Here is a 17,803-nt window from a genome sequence, read left to right on the forward strand (position 1 = left end):
TTTTCTCGAAAACTATCGATCTTTAAATCGCACAAATATACTCAGTTTTTATGTCCCTACAAATCAACAGAGTCTAAATCTGAAAGAAATTAATTCTGGCCCGTTTTTATCCATTTGTGTTAGGTGCATAAATGTTGCATAAGTGTTTATTGTGTTTTGTTAATTAAAACCTGAAAAAAAATGTCAGAACAAGAAAATCAGAAAATAAAATTTTTGGCTTCTGTTGCATTGATAAAATTTCGGAATGAAAAAAGCCTTTCTTAAGAACGCATATATCTTTTGTTTTAGCTTAGAGTTGATGACTGTTGGTTATAAAAGCCTGAAAATTTAGTCGATTAGTGAAATTAAAATATTCATCTGATCGGTAGTCTTTGATAGAATCGAGTTCAAGTTAAGACTGTGGTCATTTTTAGCAAATTTGCGTTTCCATACTTCATCTCATACCAATCTCTTCAACCTTTACTTCAGAGACAAATTTTAAATATACTAATAATCACACAATAAACCATCAACCTGAATAAGAGTTTTTACTCCAAACTGAATAGTTTAAAGTATGGACTCTGCTTTTTTTCGCCTTGCCTCTATATACACAAATTTCTCAGTAACCTGAATTTCGAGAAAATGCTGCCTATTTTTCGTGGATGTAGTTTGATCATGACTTTCATGCTGAGTCCAAATTTTCTTTAGAATCCGCTCAGTCTGGTCACAATTTTAGCGCAAAAATTTTATGTATGGATGAATGGATGTACAATGTATAAGTTCAAAGATTGTTGTTGTTTTTATCGCATCCTGAGCTAAAAACTCGTTGATTCTGAATCAATCAAGGCAAATTTTAAGTGTTAGGTCCAAACTGTTAATTCATTAGATTTAGGTTCGTTTAATCCTCACACAAAAATAGCAAATCAAATCAATATCTTGCTGATCAACTCTTTCAAATTTATTATATTTCTGCTTTTATTGCTTTCACGATAATAAATTTAATTTATATTGGTTTGGAATGGCTTTAACAATTTGGATTAACTTATTGAAATTAAAAAGGTTACTTTTAGTTAGTGATTCTTATAGAGATGTAAAATAACAATTAATAATAATATATTTCTCTATTTAATCTTTTGTTTATGATTAATTAAATGTTAGATATTGTTTCAACGTCATATTTTTGCATAGAGAGTTTTCCTTGACAATAGATTATAATCAGAATATTCACGAGATAACAAGACAATTAACGGTATAGAAACAATAGAGTAATAGATTGAGAGAATTTGATTCATTAACAAGACACAATAATTGATGATTGGCAAAATATAAAATCTATCAAGGGCTAAATAGTTACTAAGGATTGACCAAATTAATTGACCAGGGAATATTGAGGACAAGCTTGATCCCATTCACAAGGGTTGACTCCATTGACTAATTTAGCTGATCGGTGACAGTAGAAACATGTTTCAAATGAAGTCTTTTTTTCACACAAATCAAGGCCAGCTTCTTTCCAGACTTTCAATAAATTAAAGACAAATTCTTCCATCATGGGCCGAGAATGGAATGGTGTTGGAGCAATTCGAAGTCTTTCAGTTCCTTTGGCCACGGTTGGATAATTGATTGATTGAACATAATGTCCATAACGAGTCATCAATTCATCACAAATCCAACTACAAACAACTGGATCTCCAACAGGAATGGGAATAATGTGACTTTTACTAGGCATTTGTGGTATCTGAGCTCTGTCCAACAAGTTTTTCATGTAAGATACATTTTCACGATGAAGCCGACGTAAATACCGACCTTCTTCACCACGAAGAATCTGTCAAAAAAAAAGAAGAAGAATTAGTATTAATATATTTTCAAAAAACAGCTTATGATCAGTTATTGATAGTGACTGGTTTTAATTTTGTCAGCTTCAAGGTAATCACCAATATTAAACTTATTTATATTTTTATAACCTATTTAATGATTTTGAAATTTCCCCAAATAACATTGAGTTGACCAATAAAACAAACTCACCCGCACAGAGGTTAATGCAGCTTTCAGGTTGATCGGAGGAAGTGAAGTAGTGAAGATAAATCCAGCGGCATAACTTCTCACCATGTCAATCAATTCATTTGAACCGACAATATAACCACCAATGTTGCCGAAGGCTTTACCTGAAATACAAGCAAAAAGAAGAGAAGAAAAAACAGAAATGTCAAATAATTATCGATACAATCCTTATAAAGAGAAAGAGTTTGGAGAAACGAATTAGTCTGAACTTTTCTGACACCCAAAACTGATTAATTATGCAACTTTAATTAGGTTTGGATGAAAAAAGTTCAATCCAGACCAAAAAAGTTTGTCTCATTAATCAATAAAATAAAACAGAATGAAATTAAATAAAATTGAGAGATTGATTTGACCCAAATGAGCTTTTCTGTCTGCTTAATGATAACAGTATGATAGCGTATGAAAGCTGTTTAATGATAGCTCAAGTTTGTTCACTTTCATGTACTTTCGTGAACTTTCCTTGTTTTTTTTCTCGATCAACTTTCATAAATTGATTAATTATATAACAAATTTCATCTGTCAACGTTTCCAATCGTTATTTTTGTATTCCTTGCAGCAAAAAAGCGAATTTGTTAAATTATGAAATAAGAGTCTCGATTAGAAAAATAAAAATGAATACAGAAAACTAAACCAGGCTGAAGTAGGATCAACAATCAACTGATTGGAGGACAATTGTACCGTTTATTTACTTACCAAGGGTACCTGATATAATATCAATTTTATCTAAAACTCCATCTCTTTCAGCAACACCAGCTCCTTGATCACCATATAATCCAACTGCATGTACTTCGTCAACAAAGGTAATCGCTCCATACTTGTGAGCAATGTCACACATATCGCCAACAGGGCTAATATCACCTGAAAGGAAATAAAATTATTGTAAATAATGTTGATATATAATTAATAATGATGATAATTACCAGACATTGAGTGAACCGTTTCAAAAGCAACTATTTTGGGTAAATTTTTGTCGACTGATTTGAGAAGACTTTCCAAATGGTCAATATCATTAGATCGAAAAACGTATTTAGTAGCTCCGCTATTCCGTATTCCTTGAATCATAGATGCATGGTTACCAGCGTCAGAAAATATTTGACAATCTAAGAAAATAAAGAATATGAATTAATGTTTATGAACAAATGATATCAGGTAGCCTGCGGTAGCTATGCAGTAGTTGATTCGTAAAGATAACGATAGTTTTTTCTGCTCTTTGATCATTCATCTTTATCTCTGATTGGTTTGATATTTCTCGGTTTACATTGGTGGTACTCGGTGATACTTTTCAATTCAACTACCGCATGATCTCGTTAATAACATGCAATAACAAACTAACTTGGTAAAGACTTTCCAAGAGTGAAAAGGGTAGAGTCATTGGCAACAAAACATGATGTAAACAATAAACCCGCTTCCTTTTGGTGTAAAGAAGCCATTTCTTTCTCCAACTCCTCATGTAAAGGTGTATTTCCAGAAATATTGCGCGTTCCTCCAGATCCTGATCCATATTTTTCAACAGCTTCTCTATTTAAATTCAATCACAACAAGCAAAAAAATAGTAAATCAGATTCACAAAAAAAGATAACGATCTTGATCGTATACTATTGGGAAGAATGCTTACACTACAGCTTGGCGAACTTGTGGATGACTTGTCATTCCGAGATAATCATTACTGCACCAAACAGTAATTGGTTTATTATTTGCGGATAATTCTTGAGCAAAAGGGGGTTTGTCGGCAAACCGAGCAACTTTTTTAAAAACACGATATGAGTGATCTTTTTTCTTCATCAATATCTTGTCCTGGAAAAACTTATGATAGTGAAACAGGTTATCTGTGATAGGGAAATTGAAATGCATTGAGAGTAAGTAAATTGTAATGTTAGCATGGTAAGAGGAAGAAATAAGGTAAAATTAAGAAATTGATAGATTAAGTTAATAAACGAACAATAGTTGATGATAGACGTTCAATGATGAAATAATTTCTGTTGAGGAAATTAAAAAACAGCAAACCCTTGTTTACATTATTACCATCATTTTTTTCCAATGGGTGAATTATATCCTGAGTGACCACAGGGTTAGCAAGCTTAACCATAGGATTGACTGTTTTCAAAAAAGGACATGTTGATGGATCACCTTCAGCCAGTCTTTTAGCATGTTTAATTCCTTCATTATCTGTAATGGTTATATGTAGGATTGAATGAAAATATAGGATATTAACGAAGGTTTTACAGCATAATATAAGTAAACGTTTATTTACCTTTTTTTGGGCCAGAGATTCCTTCATTGTTTGTTGAATAATATCTTGATACTTTGGACATAATTGGGCACAGAGGAGCATAGTTTTTCATCAATAATGATGAGTAGGAAGAAAGAAAAGAGGAAGATAATTGATTCAGAAAAGGACATTTCATGGTTTTCATGATCACAACAAATCTCCAGTTATTAAAGAGATTGAAGAAAAAATTATAGCTGATTTGAAAAATTCAGTTGAATGTGAATAACTGGGTAATTCAACTTTAGTCGAGAGCCAACAACGTAACACTGAGTTAGGATGTTTGTAAATAGGTGAGCTTTTCACCATTGCATATCCAAGTGAGCTGAAGTGAGTTGAAGTGGTTGAAGGAGAAAGATAGGATGAAGTGGTAAAGGCTGAAGAACAGAATTGCAATTTTGAAACGCAATTGTAAACGCATTTGAAATAAATTTGAAAAGTATTGTGTTTAAAAGAATTTATTGGGTACTGATAATAAAGAAATTAATGTTGGTATACATTGAAATATAATACAGATTCATCATCTGATAGGTTTTTGATAGCATAGCCGGTTAGCTCAGGGATAGTGACTGATTCAAATTCGTTCAAGACCATGTAGGGCTCATCAGCAATTCTAAAGGCTACCGATCCTTTCAGTAATGTATATATAGTTTTATAATTAGCTGTTTTCTGGTTTGGTTTTTCACAAACACCTTTCATTCTGAAAAAACCACTAGCGAGTCCATTAGTTTTGTCTCGGAAAAGTGACGCAAGTTCGATGCAATCACTGCCTTTACTTTTCTTCCATTGAAGATTTTCAAATGATTTTAACAAATCTGCATTTTTAATTCGAGTTGAAACACTTTTACCAATAAAAGATTCGGATAATTTACCGCGTTTTTCCTTTTTGGTCACCTGCCTCTCTTTTTTACCTTTCGTGAGTTTTCTTTCCTTTATATCAGGAGTCGTCGTGTGAGTTACTCCTGAAACTTCAAAACATCCATTTTCCAGAGGTTTATAAATAGGATGCTGTCCTCTCCATCGTGCAATTCTTACACCTTTCAAAAATCGTTTGGGTCGCTCATCACCACGAGGTAGTGGTTGAGGTGAGGGTGTTGGTGGTGGTGGTGATTGAGAGGGTGTTGGCGGTGGTGGTGATGGTGATTGAGAGGGTCTTGGTGGTGGTGGTGATGGTGATTGAGAGGGTCTTGGTGGTGGTGGTGGTGATTGAGAGGGTCTTGGTGGTGGTGGTGGTGATGTTGGCAACCTCTCTATAATTGTTTTCAAAATCACTGGTGAATGAACGGGTGGAGAAAAATTCGGCATGTCACGTCCAATTTCTGGGTCCTCCATGGAAGAAAAAATGCCCGAAGGCTCTCCAGCGTCTGACATGGTGATGTCTGGTATTTTTGGCAGCATGGCTAAGTGTCGGGCCCCAAGGCATTTCTGCATAACTGATTGCCAGTCACTTTCATCTTCATCATCATTAAAATTGATGAAAGTTGATTGAAAACTATACTTATTTAAAAACATTTTAAAAAAAAACAATGAAAAATGAAACACTTTGATGCTGCAAATTCAAATTCAAAGTAAACGACTTTTCAAAATAACATCTGATTCCCTCCATCACAAGGTCTGCCATCTGCAGGTGGTTTTTTGAAAGAGTGTTGTTTGCGCGGGGTCTTTCGGATTCAACAATTAAAGTATGGTCATTAACTCCTAATAAGCTGAAAACTATGAAATCAGCTCAAGAGCTGGAACTTATCGATAGGGAAGCTGATGATGTTTTAATTCGCATGATGAACGAAAAATCTGCAACTGATCTCAAAGTTCTACATGGTCATAGTGGTCCTGTATACTCTTTATCTTTTAGTCCAGATAGAAATCTTTTATTATCTTGTTCAGAAGATTCAACAAGTAAGTCTTTCTAATGTTATTGATTGGTATTTCTATTATTAACTTGACTTCGTTTTCTAATTTCAGTCAGACTATGGAGCCTTCAGACCTGGACCAATATATGTTGTTATACCATAGGATTGACTGTTTTCAAAAAAGGACATTTTGATGGATCACCTTCAGCCAGTCTTTTAGCATGTTTAATTCCTTCATTATCTGTAATGGTTATATGTAGGGTTGAATGGAAAATTAGTTACAGTTTAAGATGAGAGTTGATAACTAGGTTTTTACTAGGATATATACGAAGGTTTTATAGCATATTGTAATAAACGTTTATTTACCTTTTTTTGGGTCAGGGATTCCTTTATTGTTTGTTGAATAATATCTCGATACTTTGGACATAATCGAGCACAGAGGAGCATAGTTTTTCATCAATAATGATGAGTAGGAAGAAAGAAAAGAGGAAGATAATTGATTCAGAAAAGGACATTTCATGGTTTTCATGATCACAACAAATCTCCAGTTATTAGATTAAAACAAAAATTATAGCTGATTTGAAATATTCAAGTTGAATGTGAATAACTGGGTAATTCAACTTTAGTCAAGAAATTAATGTTGGTATACATTGAAATATAATACAGATTCATCATCTGATAGGTTTTTGATAGCATAGCCGGTTAGCTCAGGGATAGTGACTGATTCAAATTCGTTTAAGACCATGTAGGGCTCATCAGCAATTTTAAAGGCTACCGATCCTTTCAGTAATGTATATATAGTTTTATAATTAGCTGTTTTCTGTGATGGTTTTTCACAAACACCATTCATTCTGAAAAAACCACTAGCGAGTCCATTAGTTTTGTCTCGGAAAAGTGACGCAAGTTCGATTGAATCACTGCCTTTACTTTTCTTCCATTGAAGATTTTCAAATGATTTGATCAGATCTGCATTTTTAGATCGAGTTGAAACACTTTTACCCACAAAAGATTCGGATAAGTTACAGCGGTTTTCCTTTGTGGCTACCTTCTTCTCTTTTTTAACTCTTGTGAGTTTTCTTTTCTTTACATCAGGAGTCTTCGCATGAGTTAGTCCTAAAACTTCAAAACAACCATTTTCCAGAGGTTTATAAATAGGATGCTGTCCTCTCCATCTTTCAACTCTTTTACCTTTCAAAAATCGTTTGGGTCGCACACCAGCATTAGATTTTGTAGAGAGATTTCGTCGAGGTGATGGCTCAGGCGAAGCTTGTGGTGAAGGTTGAGGCGAAGCTCGTGGTGATGGTTGAGGCGAGGCTCGTGGTGAGGGTTGAATCGAGTCTCTAAGTGACTTTCGAGACGAAAGTCGTGGTGATGGTTGAGGCGAGGCTGTGAATGAGGGTTGAATCGAGTCTCTAAGTGACTTTCGTCTCGAAAGTCGTGGTGATGTTTGAGGCGAGGCTGTGAATGAGGGTTGAATCGAGTCTCTAAGTGACTTTCGAGACGAAAGTTTTGGTGATGTTTGAGGCGAGGCTGTGAATGAGGGTTGAATCGAGTCTCTAAGTGACTTTCGAGACGAAAGTTTTGGTGTTGGTTGAGGCGAAGCTGTGAATGAGGGTTGAATCGAGTCTCTAAGTGACTTTCGAGACGAAAGTCGTGGTGATGGTTGAGGCGAGGCTGTGAATGAGGGTTGAATCGAGTCTCTAAGTGACTTTCGAGACGAAAGTCTTGGTGATGGTTGAGGTGAAACTTGTGGTGAACCCGTTGATGATTTCTGGGGTGAGCTCTCTGTGGAAGCTGGGGATGGCGAAGGGAAAGGTGATGGGTAGGGTGAAGGAAAGGGAGAAGAAACTGGAGAATTAGGTACCCTTTCGATTATTGTTTTTGGTAAAATTGGCGAGTTGGCGGGGTGACAAATGCTTCCCATATCACGTCCAATTTCTGGGTCCTCCATGGAAGAAAAAATGCCAGAAGGCTCTCCAGCGTCTGACATGGTGATGTCGGGAATTTGAGGCAACATAGCCAAGTGTCGGGCGCCAAGGCATTTCGCCATAACTGATTGCCAGTCACTTTCATCTTCCTCATCATTAAAATTAATCACAGTTGATTGGAAACTATACTTTTTCATAAACATTTTGACAATGAACACAATGTATAGCAAAACTTCTCAAGAACTCTTTACAACTGCAAATTCAAATTCAAAGTAAACGTTTTTTTTCAAAATAACGACAATTTCGCTCCATTTCGGTCTGCCATCTGGAGGTAGTTTTTAGAAAAAGTGTTTGTTTTGTTTGTCAGCTTTGTTTTTTTCTGAAGCTTCTTAAAGGCGATTAAGGGTTCGAATTGAATTAAATTTTATCATTGTGTGTTTTAAATCAGTGAAACTGCCAACTACAATGGCTGATTATGAAAAATCGGACAACAAATTTATCTCATTCTCATCCAACAATTTGACATCCTACAAAAGTGAACATGAGCCTAGAGTATATGAAGAGGGCTATATGAATCTTTATAAATTCATCGATTCTTCATTGGATGCTTATAAATATGAACTGTATACATTAAATTATCCTGTTTTTGTTCATATGTACTTAGAACTTGTTTATAACAATCATGAAGATGCTGCCAAGAAATTTATGGAAAAGTTTGGTCCTCATCAAGAAGATTTCTACCAAGAGGATATAAAAAAGCTTGCCATCATTACAAAACCAAGTCAAATGAAAGAAAGTGAAATTATTGATAATTTCAATAATGGACAGTCAAGATTTACCATAAGATTGTCAAAAGATACTTTCTATTACCTCAAACGTTACCTTCAAGATTCTAGCAAATCTACGTCAATTATCCAGAATGTAATCCAGGAACATTTATCTCTCGATTTCTACGAAGGTTTAACTCGGAATAAGCAACAAGTCGAAGCATCGCTTGGAGGAATGATGGGTGAAGCTCCGAGAGATGCTAACAAAGTGAAGGTATATGTAGGTTTATTAAAAGAACCTGATATAAATTTATCGATATTGGATGATGATGGTGATGATGCTACTGTTGATCCTTCTGGAGAAGGAGGAGAAAAGCCCAAGAAAAAAAAATCAAAGAGAGATACATTACTTTCTAAAAGAGCAAGGAATGATCCAAATGCTCCACCAATCACAAGAATTCCTCTACCTGAACTACGAGATGCTGAAAAAATGGATAAAATTCATAGAATGAGAGAAGCTTCAAAGAGATTGAAATTGAGCAGTGAAACCCTTCCATCTATTTGTTTTTACACTTTACTCAATGCAAATGTAAATAATAACATTGCTGTGCTATGCATTGAGATCTCAGAAGACTCTGCTCTTCTTAGCGCGGGTCTTTCGGATTCAACAATTAAAGTATGGTCATTAACTCCTAATAAGCTGAAAACTATGAAATCAGCTCAAGAGCTCGAACTTATCGATAGGGAAGCTGATGATGTTTTAGTTCGCATGATGAACGAAAAATCTGCAACTGATCTCAAAGTTCTACATGGTCATAGTGGTCCTGTATACTCTTTATCTTTTAGTCCAGATAGAAATCTTTTATTATCTTGTTCAGAAGATTCAACAAGTAAGTCTTTCTAATGTTATTGATTGGTATTTCTATTATTAACTTGACTTCGTTTTCTAATTTCAGTCAGACTATGGAGCCTTCAGACCTGGACCAATATATGTTGTTATAAAGGACATTGCTTTCCAGTCTGGGATGTTGTTTTCAGTCCTCATGGGTACTATTTCGCTACTTGTGGCCACGATCGCACAGCTCGTCTTTGGGCTACAGACTCTCATCAGCCACTAAGGTTTTTTGTTGGTCATTTTTCCGATGTTGATGTAAGATTTAAATTAGTTACTATTGCTAAAGGGTTGTTGATAATTGGGGTTTCAATTTTCAATCAGCAATTAGACTCAGAAATGTTTTATCATGTTTTATCAAAATCTTTCAAAATTTCAGGATATACAGAGACCTGCCAGAAAATTAAATTAAGTTAATTAATAGCTAAAAAAATAGAAATGAAATTTGGTGAAATCAAAACAAAATTTGGTAAGAGTAAGGTTTTACGGACTAAGGCGGAACTCAAAAATCACACACTTTCGCCAACCAATGGTAAAATTAATAATGAATAGACGAACAGGTGATTATTGTGAACTTCATTTGAGCTTAATTGTTTTTTAGCTGAAATCAATGATTAATCAGAATTTTCTCTTCTCCTCTTTCAATATTCATGGTTTGCGACAATATTAGTAATTAATAATTTGTACAATTATCATTATAAACCTTACTCTTACCCAAAAGTTTATCCTACTTCAATAGGGACCATTTAAAATTCAGTCTAAATTACTGGCAGGTCTCTGTACTATGCAAATACTCTAGATTATTAATAAGTGATCAAATAATTGCATGGGTCCTTTTCCTGAAAGCAGGCGAAGTTTCAATATTTAACCAGCCACCAAAGTTTATACATTATGAATATTTGACCCAAATTCTTTTAAAAATTGATATTTCCGCATGGTATGAACCTTATTTGTATTCTTGTTTGTAAACAGACAAGAATTTCAGCCCCGAAAATCTCATATAAAATTTTCGGCTTTGAAGAGTAAATGAATTTTTTTCCATCCATGTTAAATTTACATAGAGCTGGCAAGCTCTTTTAAAAAGGTACTGATTGAATTGTAATTAAGTAATTGAATTATTATAATCATTATTTGATTGTCATGAATTATGTATCAAAATGAAGCCCTACTTATCAACAACCCTTTATTAGGTTTGATATGATCAAACTAATATTATCTGGCTGCTTTGGTTTAATCCTTAACTTGTTTTTTTTATTTCATTCATAGTGCATTCAATTCCACCCCAATTCGAATTACGTTGCCTCAGGATCAACAGATAGGACTATCAGAGTATGGGATGTTTTGACTGGTCAATGTGTTCGCTATTTTACTGGCCATAAAGCTAAAATCTATACATTGTTATTTACAACCTGTGGTCGGTATTTAATTTCAGCCGGTGAAGATAAAAAGATTCTTGTGTGGGATCTGTCTCATGGCTATCTGATTGCCTGTCTGAGTGGGCATACCGAGACGATTTACACACTTGCAATCAGTCGTGATGGTGTTATGCTAGCTTCGGGTGGAGCCGATGATTGCATCATGCTTTGGGATTTAGCTAAGCTCCTTGATGAAGCTGATTCAGAAGATATGAATATGTCTCAAACTCCAACTGTCAGGTAAGCTATTGTTTTCAACATCATCTAACCCTTGTAAATAAACAAAATAATCATAAATATTTTTATCACTCTATTCACAGAACCAACACGGACAAAATTCTGTTGAAAACATTCAAGACCAAAGCCACTAATGTCATCAGCATTCATTTTACCAGAAGGAATTTGGCACTAGCTGCTGGAGTTTTACATTAGGCATTTTCTTTACCAAAACTTTAGCTTAAAATATCAAATTTCCATCTTCATCCACTTTTCCCGCTAAAATCTAATCTTATTAGATTTTGTTATTTCTGCCATCATATCCATAAGTTCATGAAAAACGCAATTCCTTTTAAAAATGTGCAAAATTCTCGTGGCATTGATAAATTTTCTTATATTTAAATATACAAAAAGATTTACTTGATACTATTTTGTACTAATTAAATGTAAAAATTCAAAAACTTATAAAAATTCATTGCAAATAATTCATCGACAATATTGATAAACATATTTAATCGGCTTGAATAGGGTTTATATTATGAAGACTTAGACTTTAAGGGTGATGTGACCATGGGAAGTGATTTAAACTCCTCAAAATAATATATCATTATTAATGTGATTCATTTAATTATTGTAAATAATACTTTCACCACAAAATGCAAAACCGATTTTCATATTTAAAGAAAAAATTAAGATAATTAATAAAATTGTGTTTCCCTAAAAGTTTAGCTTATCATAATTTTTAAATCCATCGAGAAAGCAAGTTACAATATGTAAACAAACTTAAAATGGACTTTACTTAAAAGATTGACAAAAATTTTTCTAAACAAACTGCAAAAAAAGTTCCAGTCTGAATATTTTAAGCGAAATATAATTTGATAATTTTTGTAGATCTTAATGACTCTCTCATTGTAAATACAGTTAATTATATCCGGTCATCAATGTGAGATACGAAATTTGTTCATAAACAAATCTAAATTCATTAATTTCACTCAATAAAGTACAATTTATTTTTAAGGTAAGGCGAGAAGGAAAAAAAAGTTGAACTTGTCATTTTCATCTTATTTTAACCTTTTAATGGTTGAGAAGTTTATGCTTACCTGATTCACGGTCCATGGTCATCATTCTCTTTCATTCCGTGACCAGGTTAACCATGTTTAACATCTTGAAATTCCCTTTAATAGTAAAGTTAAGGTAAATGTTATTCAAAAAAATCAAGACCATTTTCTTTCTTTTCTGCAGCAAAAAAAAGGAACAATGTAAAGCTAAAATAGATTTAAGTCAATCGTTTCTTACTAGGATCACTCCTTAATCACAATAATGATGATGATAATAATGATGATCATCATCATGAAATGTATAGAATGAGTCTTAAAAAGTAAAGTTTGACCCATCAATAAACTGAGAATTAATTGTTGACTTGGTTCCATGATTTTTGCTTCTCATTACCATTATACTTTTATACTGAGATCATATCAACGACGACGACCTTTTTCTTTCACCTTTACAATATAATAGTTATCATCTTCAGGACTAACCTTCTATTATCCTGTGTTCGGTAGCATTTTTATCATTATTCGGGTCTTCTTTTAATTTTGTCATCAAAATAGAAAATTATGAGAAAAGAGAAAGAAGGAGAAAGAGAGAAAAAAGAGAATAAGAAATAAGAAAGATCGAGATATAGAGAGACAGACGGGATAGAGTGTAGCATAAGATAAAGGATGTAAAGCCTGTTTGTCGGTTGAACAAATATGTGTAATCAATTGTACTCATTTTAAGTAATACAATCGAGTTTTACAAATTGTATTATTAATTGTTGAAGATGAGATTGAGTCAACACATAAACTCTAATTTAATTGGAAAAGTAATATTTTCAAGTTTATCAAATTATTCCCCTTAATTTGCTTTATAACATGTGTTTATTTCTTGGACAACATTTCTACCGTTACTGCGATATCCCTTTGATGGTCACCATATAATCTCAGTTTACCAAATTTATTAACTGTTACAAGTGTTATGTTTTTATACAATCAAAAGTGTTCATATTTTGGTGTAAATTTCCCTGGTTATTGATCAGTGCGGTCCATTTATTTGTGGGAATATGATTTATTTTTGATTCAACTGCCATATCAAGTACAACTGCAAAATTATTTTGTTTTATAGTCTATCAATATTGACTTTGTTTAAACTAGTGGATACGCTGTTCGTTCAAATTGTAATCATCATGGATTATGTGCTTCTCCAATTGGGTAACCCTGGTCGCTACCAGCTTTTCATTGGTTTTTTACTTTGTTGCCTTCAAATTCCAATCTCATTTTCTGGTCATCTTTGGTCATTTTATATGGATGATGTTCCTCACCGATGTTTTATACCTTCTTGGCAGCGTAATGGCTCTAATGAGGCTGAATGGATTCCTCGAGTGACAAATGATAAAACAGGGACAACTGAATTTGCTTCATGTGAAATGTACATTGATCCTTTTGCTCATTGGAAGGGAACCACGAAATGCTCTTCAGGATGGGAATATCGTCCATACGAGGGTCAACACAATCCAATAGTTGAATGGAATTTAGTTTGTGATCGATCGTATTTCGTTACTTTACTTTTCTATGTTTCATTAATTTCATCAATCGTGGGTGGATTGATGATTGGTATAATTGCTGATCGATTTGAGCGTAAATCAGCTCTTCTACTGGCTTTATACTTATTCGTTGCCATTGCCTTTTCAATGCATTTTGTTCAAGATATAATTTCATTTGGAGTCGCGTTTTGTTTACAAAATTTTTTCCTAACGGTAAGAAGCAATCAAAATGAAATGCCATTATGTTAGCTTGTTTTATAAGTTGATTAAACTAAATATTTCTTTCTTAATCAGGGTATTCAAATCGCATCTTATGTTCTTCTCATGGAAATCATGCCTTCTCCGTATCAATTTCAAGCCTCTGTATATTATGCTGCCTTTGCTATTGTTTCATCAATGGTTGTTCCTCTAATTATGTGGCTAATTTCATCATGGAGATACATTCAATTAGCAATTTCTGCTCCTGGAGTCGTTTTCTTTGCCCATCTATGGTATGATTTTACAAACCTTTTCAATACTGTTGTAACAAAAGTAAAAATTAGAATCAATCTTTTTAAGCTCATCCTCACATTAATTTTTAATAAATTTTCTTGCTTTTGTCCATCAGGATTCTTCCTCGATCTCCTCTATGGTTAATATCGGAGGGAAAAATGGTCGAAACAGAAAACTTAATGGAAAATTTGGGCAAACAGAATGGTAAATCGATGCCACCCAGCTTCAGATTACATTTGCAAAATTTTCTCAACTTGATTAAAAGTTGTGATGGCCTGAGTCGTAAAAGACACAACATTTGGTCTCAATTTTCATCGCCTTCACTCCGTTGGTACCTTTTATGTCATTTTTACTTCTTTTTTGTCACTTACCTATCAATTAACGTCACCGATTCCCAAGTATTACGTCTTCACCAAACTAAACATACCGATTACTTTTACCGTGGCCTTATGGATTTAGGCGCTGTCACATTAATCTATCATGTATCTATGAGGTTAGTAACGCTAGATTTTCCACTAAATTGATCATAATTACTTTTAATTCGCCAATTTTGCTTAATCAAATACAGATTTGGGCCACGATCAATTCAATCTTTGCTGTTTATTTTAAGTGGACTTCTTATGATGATCGCGATTTCGCTTGAAGAGTTTTTTCCAGTTAATCCCAATCGAGATGGTAATAGCCATGACTTATGATTCTTTCTCATTTCATTTACCAATTTCACAAAGATTTAAATAATTAATCATTTTATCTTCTCTTTATATCAACAGGCTATGAATATCAATTGCTATTGATCCCATCAACACTTGTTTCAGGAGCTCGTACTTTACTCATGACTTTACCCATCTTCATTTGGTATCATACAATTAAAACATTACCAACTGGAATTAGGTAAAAGACAAATTTTTGAATCATTTTCAAACAACCATCAAAACAAAGCTGAATTGGAATGATTGAAAGTGAACAAAGTGCAAAATAAAAAATGTTTGCAAATATAATCAACATCTATTTTAACAAATAATTAGGGTCAATTGTCTAATTAATATATGTTGATTGTACTTTTTGTATTAACCAACAAGACTTTTTACCAAGTTTGAGTTAGAAACAATCAAAATTCAATGAACCTTATCTTTAGATCAGATTTTACTTTCATTTCAACTTTAATTAAAGTTTGAGGTGAATGCTTGTTTAAAAGTTGAACATTCATTTAAAATTAATAATACAACAAAATCAGTTTGAATTGAAATCACACTTGCTTTAGAATAGCCATTTTCAAAGTTAAATTCAATCCAATCATTGAATCAGCTAAAGCACTAATTCAGTTTCCAATCTTTTAATTGATTTTCTCATATTAACTATGAATTTTATTTCTTTATTTTTGCCACCAAACACTCTTAATTGGAAATATTTCACTCGATCAATCCTTACATTATATCAATAAAGAGCGATTGGTTTTGCTTGCTGTTTCGGCTGGGGAATCGTTGGCCAAATGTCAGCTCCTAATTTGCTTGTACTTGTAAGTTGTAATGATAATGAAAATTAGAACTGCAATAATTGATTCAAATTTTTACATACTCAGGCCAACCTCATCGCTCCTTTCATCCCTATCGGACTATGTGGATCGCTATCTATGATTGCTGGAGGATTATCACTTCTGTTTCCAGATTTTTGGCGTAAACCTTTACCAAATACATTATCAGATGTTGAAAATCGTAGTTCACCCCAAACAACAATCAGTCGATCCTCGATAAGTGGCTTTAGACAGATAAAGAGTATCAATTCAAATTATATGAAGAATTCGTGTGACATTGGTATTTGTGGACCGATAGATCCTAAAACTGAAGCCAAGTTGATTATGCAGCAGAATTTAAACCAGGAAAATCAATTGCAGCAACACCAATTTCCACCACCAGATTGTTATTATGAAGATGAACTTGGACTTCCTATCGAGAATCAATTAACTTGTGATAATTACAATTTAAACATGAGACCATCAAATGTAATCAATAGTCAACTAATTAATCCAGATAGTGAAAGAATGAATCCAAGAAGTTCAATGGTGATTAGTGAGGCTCAAAGCTCCCAAATAACCGAGATTGATGATATGTTTGTAGATAATGGTAATTGGCACTTATTTTCACCCTCGTATAACCACCAAAATCAACAGCCAATTAATATTATAAATCATTATCCTGTACAACAACAGAGTCAACAACAACATCAACAGCAACAATTATCATCTAATCACTTACTTCACAACAGAAATACCATTGAAACAAATAGATCATTCCGAGATCTTCAAATTTTCCCCAATAGTGGAACGCTTAATTGTAACAATGTTATTGGATCAGCCATCGATGACGATGAGACTTCAGCCGTAGTTATTATTGAGAATAGTGTTTCCAAAGTTTCAGAAACGAAGCTTTAAATTGTAATTCACTTTCAACTGAATCTATCTCTTTAAATCTTTAACTACAACATCGAGGAGTAAATTTTAATCAACCAATCTGTGATAATTTTAAATACAATAGCTGAATGACTATTTGCCTTCAGTTTTATGTTTTCTTGTTAAGATTTTTTCCAATTTTGATCGTTTCGATTGTTTCAATAAATAAATGATATGCTTTAGTATTGTTAATAATCAGATGAATGCTAATTCAATGAATTATAATATAAAGTTTGACTTAATAAAGTTAAAGAGTATTTTTTGGTATTTATTAATAAATATGATAAATATTGGTTTAACCATACAAATGGACAAAAACGGGTGAATTTTTGAATTTAGACTCTGTTAGTTTGTGGGACAAATGAGTGAGTCCATCACTTAGTCCATTCGTGCAAGTTTAAGATTTCTCTGATAGATAGTTTTCGAGAAAATCGAGTTCAAAATTTAAACTTCGATCGCTTTTTCTGCAATTATGGAAGCAGATTTTTTCGTGAAATCTATTTTAATAATGTAACATTTGATGAAGAACCCAAAAATGGAATTATTTTGAGAGAAAAAACTTTGCTTTTTCTGTAAATCAGATCAGTTCGATTCTCAGTTAAATCGACTGTTTTCTGTGACCGTAAGAGTTACTTAGCTGAAACTTACTACCAATGTATAGAAATCCATGGAACACATCATGAATTCAATAGTTTTTTCAGTTTATCGACAGTTCTCTAGTTTTTGGCCATCAACCTAAAAACTTTGACCCTAAATATATCGAGACTGACATCACATACAATTATCATTCTTTGATCAAATGTTAAATTTTATCATGTGCTATGATAAATTGAAATATTAAATTATTCATGGTACTAGAATAAAAAGTTATGGTATCGTATTACTTTATATTGATAGATTTTAAACTTGCTTT

General features: G+C 33.3%; 5 protein-coding genes across 7 annotated transcripts; 3 read left to right on the plus strand and 2 right to left on the minus strand.

The window, feature by feature from the left end:
• Nucleotides 1-1,081: 1,081 nt before the first annotated feature.
• Alas (5-aminolevulinate synthase) lies at nt 1,082-4,578 on the minus strand. The gene is made up of 8 exons (XM_015937428.3): nt 4,289-4,578; nt 4,060-4,203; nt 3,653-3,863; nt 3,371-3,555; nt 2,958-3,137; nt 2,731-2,895; nt 2,002-2,141; nt 1,082-1,801 (listed from the first exon to the last, which is right to left on the minus strand). The coding sequence occupies exons 1-8, from the start codon at nt 4,449-4,451 to the stop codon at nt 1,349-1,351; spliced, it is 1,641 nt and encodes a 546-aa protein (XP_015792914.2). The 5' UTR covers nt 4,452-4,578; the 3' UTR covers nt 1,082-1,348.
• Nucleotides 4,579-5,952: 1,374 nt separating this feature from the next.
• On the plus strand, nt 5,953-6,526 carry LOC149093360 (transcription initiation factor TFIID subunit 5-like). Its single transcript, XM_089269266.1, has 2 exons — nt 5,953-6,199; nt 6,266-6,526. Exons 1-2 carry the CDS (start codon nt 6,019-6,021, stop codon nt 6,445-6,447), a joined length of 363 nt encoding a protein of 120 aa, XP_089125392.1. The 5' UTR covers nt 5,953-6,018; the 3' UTR covers nt 6,448-6,526.
• On the minus strand, nt 6,521-8,418 carry LOC107369471 (uncharacterized). Of its 2 annotated transcripts, XM_089269265.1 has the most exons (2): nt 7,534-8,372; nt 6,521-7,461 (listed from the first exon to the last, which is right to left on the minus strand). In XM_089269265.1, the coding sequence occupies exons 1-2, from the start codon at nt 8,282-8,284 to the stop codon at nt 6,788-6,790; spliced, it is 1,425 nt and encodes a 474-aa protein (XP_089125391.1). In that variant the 5' UTR covers nt 8,285-8,372; the 3' UTR covers nt 6,521-6,787. The 2 variants fall into 2 exon arrangements, with proteins under 2 accessions (XP_089125391.1, XP_089125390.1); XM_089269264.1 differs by having other exon boundaries at nt 6,521-8,418.
• A 12-nt stretch (nt 8,419-8,430) lies between these two features.
• Taf5 (TATA-box binding protein associated factor 5) lies at nt 8,431-11,856 on the plus strand. Its single transcript, XM_015937427.2, has 4 exons — nt 8,431-9,738; nt 9,805-9,998; nt 11,007-11,395; nt 11,476-11,856. Exons 1-4 carry the CDS (start codon nt 8,547-8,549, stop codon nt 11,585-11,587), a joined length of 1,887 nt encoding a protein of 628 aa, XP_015792913.2. The 5' UTR covers nt 8,431-8,546; the 3' UTR covers nt 11,588-11,856.
• Nucleotides 11,857-13,295: 1,439 nt separating this feature from the next.
• LOC107369398 (organic cation transporter protein-like) lies at nt 13,296-17,088 on the plus strand. 2 transcript variants are annotated; one of them, XM_089268802.1, is made up of 8 exons: nt 13,459-14,165; nt 14,247-14,443; nt 14,560-14,771; nt 14,844-14,937; nt 15,013-15,119; nt 15,215-15,335; nt 15,888-15,960; nt 16,024-17,088. In XM_089268802.1, exons 1-8 carry the CDS (start codon nt 13,596-13,598, stop codon nt 16,870-16,872), a joined length of 2,223 nt encoding a protein of 740 aa, XP_089124928.1. In that variant the 5' UTR covers nt 13,459-13,595; the 3' UTR covers nt 16,873-17,088. The 2 variants fall into 2 exon arrangements, with proteins under 2 accessions (XP_025018114.2, XP_089124928.1); XM_025162346.2 differs by having other exon boundaries at nt 13,296-14,165; nt 14,560-14,937.
• Nucleotides 17,089-17,803: the final 715 nt, after the last annotated feature.

Source organism: Tetranychus urticae, chromosome 3 (assembly GCF_039701765.1).
Source record: "Tetranychus urticae isolate SD_2017Ah chromosome 3, NJAU_TeUrti_SD_1.0, whole genome shotgun sequence".
Classification (NCBI taxonomy): Eukaryota; Metazoa; Arthropoda; class Arachnida; order Trombidiformes; family Tetranychidae; genus Tetranychus; species Tetranychus urticae.